This window comes from Papaver somniferum, chromosome 3, assembly GCF_003573695.1.
Source record: "Papaver somniferum cultivar HN1 chromosome 3, ASM357369v1, whole genome shotgun sequence".
NCBI classification, from domain to species: Eukaryota; Viridiplantae; Streptophyta; class Magnoliopsida; order Ranunculales; family Papaveraceae; genus Papaver; species Papaver somniferum.
In genome coordinates this window covers 97,966,633-97,975,988 of record NC_039360.1, presented here as the reverse complement: position 1 = coordinate 97,975,988, position 9,356 = coordinate 97,966,633, and the positions used below count along the sequence as shown (strand labels likewise).

At 35.9% G+C, this 9,356-nt stretch overlaps 1 protein-coding gene across 1 annotated transcript; it reads left to right on the top strand.

Moving 5' to 3' along the window:
• The first annotated feature begins 3,984 nt into the window (after positions 1–3,984).
• LOC113359779 (uncharacterized mitochondrial protein AtMg00310-like) lies at positions 3,985–4,308 on the top strand. Its single transcript, XM_026603360.1, has one exon. The coding sequence runs from the start codon at positions 3,985–3,987 to the stop codon at positions 4,306–4,308; it is 324 nt and encodes a 107-aa protein (XP_026459145.1).
• The last annotated feature ends 5,048 nt before the right edge of the window (positions 4,309–9,356 follow it).

Here is a 9,356-nt window from a genome sequence, read left to right as displayed (position 1 = left end):
TTAACAGATGCCAGCTCTTACTATATCATAGCTAGAAAAGATTTGAATTATCTTTGTTACCTTAACCATCAGCCTAAAAATACTCCGCAATCAAATAACAATGTTATCCAGGGAAGTATTTCAGGATATTCTCGTAACCCTAAACTTCATAAAAAAACCTTTTCACAATAATAGATTCAGTGAGAACTATTGTCCTTGTTGTATAGACTGCTTTCATCGATCGATTTTAGTTATGGAGGAAGTTCAACCTAGTCAAGTTGTGGACCTAGTCAACAAGTTCAAACAAGCTACACTGGATTTGGGAGATGTTAATGAACTGGTGGTTATCAAAAATGATAGCAAGGAAGAAGAAGAAAAAGATGAATGGGAAGCCAGTGCCATTGGTAATATTATCATTGAAGGTCGTATGTCTTATGACATGGTAGAAAGAGGCATAACTTTTACTTGGCCATTTTAACTCCGGAGAATCTAAGAATTATAGAGGTGGAACCAAATGTATTTATATTCAAGTTCAATCAATGGGATCTTCTGAACAGAGTCAATGAGGAACACCCATGGAGTATCAACATACATCTCTTAGTGATACACGATTACATTCCAGCAATGGTTTACACGGAGAAGCATTGGGGTTTTCAGCTCTTTTGGATCCAACTCAAGTACTTATTTCCAGAGCACATGAATGTTACCTCTGTCACCAAAATTGGACAAGTTCAGGGTGAAGTAGTAGGAATAGAACCAAAAGACGCAATTCCCTCTGGTGGAGTTCCTATGAAAGTCTGTGTTAATGTCGACCTCTCAATGCCTTTGAGAAGGGGAGTAAAATGCTCTACTAATGCCGGTGTTACTAAGTGGCATCAATATTTCTTCGAGCGTCAACCCAAAAGTATTTTCACTGAGTGTTATATCATTAATCACTCATACGGAGTTTTTAAGGATGCTGCAATATTTTTTGAAGAAAGCCCACGAAAAGCCTTATTTCGTTGGTAAAATCAATGACATTCGTAAAAATATTTCCATTGCAGCTGCTAACAATGAGTCTACTACTTCTTCCATCAAAACTCCAGCTGTTAAAAAGATTCAGAAAAAATTTGTCAAGTCGAATGTATTTGTACCTCCAAAAGACGGTGAAATCATCAATCTTGAATCTTTACTTAAAGAAGAAGAAGTTTTACCTGTAGAAGACAACAGACTTGGAAAACGCCACAGAGCTGGTGAAGCTACATCATCCATTTCTTCTGCACGTGAAACTTCTTCACACAACAACATTTTGATTCCAATCATTTCCCCAAAAAATGCTCAAGAGATCACAACTGGAGTTAGTCAGATAACACAGTCGCACAAGGGAGATCAGGTATTACACTTTTCTTCTACCTTTAAAATTCTTATACTCATTCTGCATTTAATACTTGTTTGGTCACGTAATTTTTTATTTACTCTCTCTGCATTTATTAGCTACCAACAACTATCAATTAGATTCCCCAATTGCATTAAAAATTCCCATGAAACTTTTACGTTAGGTACAAAGTCTTCATGCATATTTACACGAAAATTTCTTAAGAAAACTTTTACTTTGCTTTGCATTATTAACCTGTACAACTCTCTTTACAACATGAAAGTTATTTCTTGGAATGTCCAAGGTCTTAGTACCCCTACAACAAGAGATCATCTTAGGGATTTAATTAGAACTCAAGATCCTGACATCATCTTTTTATGCGAAACCAAAACTCATGAAGATAGGATGAAAACATTACTTGCTCCATTTAAATTTTCGAATATGAAATTTCTTCAACCAATTGGTCTGTATGGGGGATGAGCTCTTTTATGGAAGAATGGTTTTATTTGTGATGTTGTTAGCTGTGAGAATAACATGATACATGCTGTAGTTCAATGTGATCCTAGCCAACCGGAATTACTTCTTTCTTGTATGTACGGTTATTGTGACTACACTAAGAAGAAAACACAATGGGAATTCATCAAAGATATTGGTCTTAATGTTTCTCAGCCTTGGGTTCTTCTGGGGATTTAAATTTTCACTTTCTAGATACTTCTTCATCTGCTTCTTCTTCAGGAGATGGTCTTGTTAATTCTATTATTCAAGAAGTGGGATTACAGGATTTGGGCTTCATAGGTAGAGAGCATACTTGGTCTAATAACAATTTGGGTACAGGAAAAAAGAGATCAAGATTGGATATGGCTTTAACTAATGGAGATTGGAGTTTGCATTTTTAAGATTCTAAACTCCTTCATTTAAATAAGAATGGAATTGATCATTGCCATGTTATGTTGGTGACTGACTACTCTCAACCAAAACTTTGGAAGCCTTTTAAATTCTTTCTGACTTGGCTTCAAGACAGAACTTGTGCAACTGAAATTGCTAAGGCTTGGGAAAAGTCATTCCAAGGCTCTTCAGGATACAAACTTATTAAAAGGCTTCATTTCACAAGAATTACTTTATCTAAATGGAATAAAACCCATTTTGGAAACATTGATCAGAATGTGAATACTTTGCAACAGAAGTTGTCTGCATTACAAGCCTTGCCTTTTTCTTCAGACAATACTTCTGAGGCATTAAAAGTCAGTCAAGAGTTGGAAAAGTGGCATAATATACAACATGAATTCTACAAGCAAAATTCAAGAGATAACTTTGTAAAATATATGGATTACAATACCAAGTATTTTCATACATTAACAAAGAGAAGGAGAGCAAGAAATAATATTGATTCTTTAAGAACAGTTGGTGGTGATTGGGTCCAATCTAGAGAAGATATTGCTGCATTACTTTCTCAACATTTTAAAGACATAAGTACTTCTCAGAACACTATCATAGAAGAACAATATTATGCTCACATACCTACTTTAATCACAGAAGAAGAAAACAAAATACTTCTTTTGCCTCCAACAAATGAAGAAATTCACAAAGTTCTCAAAAACATGGAGAGCTGGTCTTCCCCTGGTCCTGAAGTCTTCCAAGCAGGTTTTTATAAATCTCAACGGAGTATAGTGGGTAGTGATGTTTGTGATATGGTGAAGAATTTTTTTGCAACTAAGTTCTTGCCCAAACAGCTCAACAAAACCTACATTTCTTTAATCCCAAATAAAAATAAACCATGCACTCCTTCTGATTATAGACCTATAGGACTTTGTAATACTTCTTACAAAATCATTTCCAAGATCCTGGTTTCCAGAATGAAGCCTTTAATGGAAAGAATCATCTCTCCATATCAAGCCGCTTATGTCTCAGGGAGGCTCATCAATGACAACACCATTATAGCTCATCAAGTTATTCATTCCATGAAGAGAAAAGAAGGTGAAGGAGGTTGGATGGCTTTAAAACTTGATATGTCTAAAGCATTTGATAGATTAGAATGGTCTTTTCTACTTAAAATACTTCAAAGTTTTGGATTTTGTGAAGAATGGTGTCATCTTATCAAGGAATGCATTAATACTACTTCATTGTATGTTATGCTCAATGGCTCTCCTTGTGAAGAATTCTCTCCTACAAGGGGTATTAGACAAGGAGATCCCCTTTCTCCATATCTTTTCATTATGGCTATGGAATGGTCTTCTAGGACTCTTCCAGAAGCTCATAATTCAAAAGCCATTAAAGGAATTTCAATTGCAAGAGGTGCTCCTCCTATTAATCATCTACTCTTTGCAGATGATTGTCTCATTTTCACTCAAGCTAATTTAACCAGTGTGAATAATCTACTTCAACTTTTGAAGGATTTTAGTTCACAATCTGGTCAGGTCATAAACTTTGACAAATCCTCAGTTTTTTATAGTAACAACATGGATCCATCTGTGTGTAACACTCTCAGCAATATTTTGGGAGTTCAAAACATGAAGGAAAATGAGAAGTATCTAGGGTCACCATTGATTATTGGTAAATCCAAAGTTAAAGCTTTTGAAGACATTAAGTTGGCTTTTGAAAGAAGACTTGGAAACTGGCAAGGTATCAATTTACATTAAGCTGGTAGAACTACAATGGTTAAAACTGTCCTTAATGTTGTTCCTATGTATCAGATGAGCACTTTCAAAATACCTAAGACACTTATTAAGAAACTTGATACACTGCAAAGGAAATTTTGGTGGGGTTATAAGTCTAATAGAGGACTAAATTTAATTGGCTGGCATAACATGTGCATATCTAAAGACTTTGGAGGACTGGGTTTCAGAGATCTGGAAATGCTAAATCATGCATTACTCACTAAAATTGCATGGAGAATCTGTCAAAACTCAGATCATTTGCTAACTAGACTGCTCAAAGCTAAGTACTTCAAGAAAGAAGATTTTCTTCATATTGAATGAGAAAGAAGTAACTCTTCATGGACTTGGAAAGGAATTGAATTGGGTCTTTCTGTACTACAACAACATTATAGGATGGAAGTAAACAATGGTAAGGGCACTAGAATTTGGATTGATAGATGGATTATAGGTCTGGATTACAAAGTAGAGCTACTTCATCCAACACATTTGCAATATGTGTATGTCAGTGAGTTGATTTTATCTGATTCCAATAGCTGGAATATTCCTCTTCTTAATAATCTTTTTTCTCCAGAGAATGTGAATAAAATTAAGAATATGCAGCTTTCTCTTGATGAACAAGACATCATAAGGTGGAACCCTTCAAAAGATGGAGTCTTCTCAGTTAAGTCTGCTTACAAGAAACTTACTGAATCAAGATTTCAAAATCAAGCTGCTCTTAATACTGTTCCTACAGCAGTTTGGAAAGCGCTCTGGAAAATGAAACTGCTGCATTGTGTTAAACTATTCGTATGGAAGTGTTTGAAGAATATAGTCCCAACAAGAGTTAGACTATCTCAGGCTATGCAAGATATTGAAACATACTGTGAAATCTGCAAACAAGAGAATGAAACTCTTTTTCATTTACTCATCGGTTGTCCTCATGCTAAAGCAGTTTGGAGAGCGCTCAATATCAATATTGATCAGATCAGTTCTCAATGTCATTCGGTTTTAGAATGGATTATTTCTTGGTTTCATAGTGTTCAAAATACAAGAAGTGATGATATGAATAAGTGGAGAAGCCTGTTAATGGTAGGAAGTTGGATAATATGGAAGGAGAGGTGTGACTGTGTTTTTCAAGATAAAATTCTCAATCCAATGCGCACTGCAGAAAGGATACAAAGACAGCTGATTAGTTTTAGTACTTTGCCTCAGGAAGTTTCTGATGATGTCTTAATCAGTGCACGCTTATCTTCTGAAACTTCTAACAATCCTCCCATATGTTTGCAGGATATCTTGAATGAAGCTTCACTTTTTAAATTTTTTGTAGATACTTCATTTGATAAGTTCACTAATGATAGTGGTTCTGGCATTGTCTGTTATGATACTGCAGGTACCTTCGTTGGGTTCAAGGGATCTTATGCAGCTGGAATAATTGATGCAGAAGCGGAGAGTGTAGAGATGTTTTCGAAGGTCTTAAATGGGCAAAGGAAATGGAACTAGAAGGCATACACGTTATCTCTGATGCTGAGACGGTAGTCAACTCGATCAACAACAGTACTAATTCGATCAGATGGGAGAATATGAAGATTATTCGAGATATTAAACAGTTGCTTATCTCTTTTAAGTTTTCTAAGCTTTCATGTGCTAGTAGGTCTTTAAATTCTGTAGCAGATTCACTTTCCAAAGTAGTAAGGAAGAATAAACTTCTTGTAGAAGAGTTCAGTCATGATGACCCTCATATTCAAACAATGTTAAACAGGATATTGGATCCTGGTATTTCTTAATAAAATTTCTACTCTTTATCTAAAAAAAAAAGAGACTGCAATATCCATCTCGCACGAAGCTGCTTCCCATCTACCGGTTCCATACACCATATAAATACACCCCTACGTGGCATGGATCACAGCCGTAAATGGGAAATGGTGGGTCTGGGAGAGCTTTCGGGGGACCAATAGAGGGTGGGTACATAGGCGGGGTATTTTTTTTGGGTAAAAATTGGGTAGATATAAAGCATTTTCCCATCTCACACTAGTAGTCAGTCACTGACTCACTGGGACCGTCTGTTTTTACTGTACCATTGAAAAATCTGCATCAGACATTATGAGTGTTTCTAATTTTGGCATGTGTGCATTTTATTCTTCACCAAATCTTGCCTTTTCAACAATGAAGATAAACAGACAGAGCCGTATGCATTTTATTCTTCACCAAATTTTGCCTTTTCGGCAATGAAGATAAACCGACACTACAGATGCCAGAGCCTTATTTTTCTTGATGAGAAAGAGTCAAAGACCCAAAATCAAACAAAGCCAATAAAAAGAGACAAGCTAATTTCGTGCTCAATCTTGAAAGAGTTGTCCACACCTCCACGGACCGCGGTGGTGTTAAAAACTTACTAACCCGTTTTTTTCGTGAGTCGTTCTTTTTTCACAAGTCAAAAGTTTCTCTATTGCATGGTCAGTTCGTCACCATGCGTCACTCATGGCAAGATTTTCTTTGTCAAGATTCATGTTTGATTCATTCAAACTCAGATTTTGGTCTCTTCTTGATTGTAATTTAAAAGAAAGAATGTTTCTTATTCGGGATCATCTAGGTATCCATCCTTATCATGGATGTCTTACTTTGCTTGTCCATCAGTTCAAGCGAGTTCAACCATTTAACATATACCCGTTTCAAAACAATAGACTGATTTTATGTGTAATTTGTACTCATTTTTTAATGCTAAATAGAGTTTTATAGTTCTTTGAATTTCTATTTTACCTTCGAAATGCATGATAGCTCACTGGCTAACTAAACACGGGTACAGAGCGTGTTGCAAAAGCACCCATGTTTTTGACCAGAGAATAAATACCTAAAAGAGAAAATGTGATGAGAAAGAAGGAGAGGATTTGTGTGTTAGGTTAAGTGGGAAGTCACTACAAGCCGGCAACAAAACAACAAGCTTATGTGAATTGTAGTGTTAGGTGAAACACTAACTAGTTAAGTGGAGAGAAGGAGCAAAGTTTCAGCAAAAGAGAGACAGAAAAAAGATTAAAAGTCTACTAAATATGTTTGTGTGTTGACCAATTGCTTGTATTTGATTTTGGGTTGTCACCGTCGGTGGTAACTTTATGCTGCTGTGATAGTACAAGTATAGTCTATTCTCATCCTGTAGCCTAGGATGTGTGGTTTAATGTTAAAGATTTTAGAAAACCAAGTCAAATGTACCAAATTTCCATCAACGCTGGCAATCAATTACTGTAACTGGTTTTGTAGTTCAAAACTTCATTATCGTTGAACAAAAATCTTTTTTTCCTTGGAAATTCATTTTCTAATCTAATAATCTTAGTATTTGCGCTAGTTTCTCTACTTACCTTTGTCGCTGAAAAGAATGTTTCCCTACCAATACATTTATTTGAATGGATTTCTAACTGCAAACCAACCTTCCCCTAATCAACTTAACAACAACAAAAAAAACCTACCAAATTCCTCTACTACTTGTGCCGATATCTTGACTCTTCTCACCACACCCATCTATATTAAAGCCTCTTCAAATGCACAAGGTCAAACCGTAAGAACCACGCTTTCAAATTAAGCCTAAAACTAAAAAAGACCAACGTTCCTACCCCTCTCCCTCCGCCAACTCTTTCTATTCAAACTTTCCGAAAATATTCAAGTCAATGCCATTTTCTCTCCTCCATCTTTCTTACACGTACAAATTACAAGGTCTCTCCTCCAAGTTCACCACCTTTTTATAGAGGGAAAGGGACTACTCTCTTCATCTTCATCATCATCAATCTTCATTTTACTCAATCAACTCTGCAACAACTACAACACTGCCAAAACGAGCCAAAAAAATATTCATCATCATGAAGAACCAATCTTACATTATTGTTCTCAATTCAATCTTCATTATCATCTTCTTCTTCCTCCTCCTTTCATGTTCTATGTCAGTTGTGGACGCTTCAAGAAATCTCCGTGATAATCCTTCTGTTACATCGGTGGCTAAACATATCACTGCAAGACAAGCTTATTCTGGTCCAAGCCATCGTGGTCGCGGTCATTAGTAATGATCATTGGTTCATAATTTTTTCTATAGAAATCTCTAACCAATGCAAAAACAACTCAAGGCTGTTCTTTTTTACTCATATCAATACTGATGTGAAGCAAGATTCATGTTTTTCTTCTTCCTCCTCATCAATTTTTTTTTTTTTGATGGAAATGTTTTTGCTAGATCCAAAACTTTATCTAGTGAACACCATCAATTTTGGTTCATCTTCAACATCAAGATACGCATTTACATGGGGCGGGGCTGAATTCGGCAGCCTTCTTGGTTTATTGAAGATAGCATACGATTTAGTGTGAACGTATATGGAATTGGTATACATTTTTTTCTTCTTAGATTTTGCATCAAGAATCACGTTGATTCTATATGTGATTTGTCATTAAATGTAATTATGGTCGATATATATTAACAGTTTGGAATTCTTTTACTTTTTGTTCTTCTCTTACGTTTTTAAGCTTCTAGCCCTCTTTTTGTCTCTACATACACTGTTAGGTCGATTACAATTACAAATTTGCTGTTTGGTCATCATCTTGGATTTACGATCAAATCAGGGTTATTTTGCGATATAGAATCCAGACGGTGCTGAGATAGACGTCTAAGTAGTACAGAGTACAGTGCGGCGGCATCCACACTTAGGGTGCACGTATGGCTGCCCCGCCCCAATCAAACCCGCAGTTTGAGATTCTGAATATATAAATGAGTTAACCCCTAGCTAGTGCGACAGCTAGAACCAGCATGATGTTGAATTCAACTTACAGAAAACATGGGTCTTCTTTCCTACACAAATTTTGATGAAGATTGAAGTGGTTTAATTTGAAGTACTTTAGAGTTTAAATATTTTCAGTTGAAGGGAATTTGGAGAACAGAATTCTTAAAAGGAGGAGCTGTATGTAAGCTTGTCCGAGACCTTTTGCCTAAACAGTGAGACTGTGTTAATTTAATATCTGAAAACTGATGGAAGATTGGTTGTAATCGACACATTGCAACAAAACCCAATATATTCTCATAACCTATGCAACCTATGGCCTGTGCATCACTCTCCACTCTCCACCTTGTCTGCACATCTCTCGATTCAAAACAGTTTTAAATCATGAGGACCACCAAATACAAAACATAGATGTGTAGAGTACAGAGAAGAGGAAAAGAAAAGTTACTGACGAAATCTCGCATCTATTTTATTGTTTCACAGGATATTGCACCTAAAATTCATATCTGGTAATTGTCGAGTCAGTCTCTTTTTTATTTTTTAACTCATCTAGGTTCGATTGACACTGGCATCAGTTATGTTGTTGAGATATAGATTTGAAGGGCCTGATTTATAACACTACTGAAATTTTTGTTGTTCTGA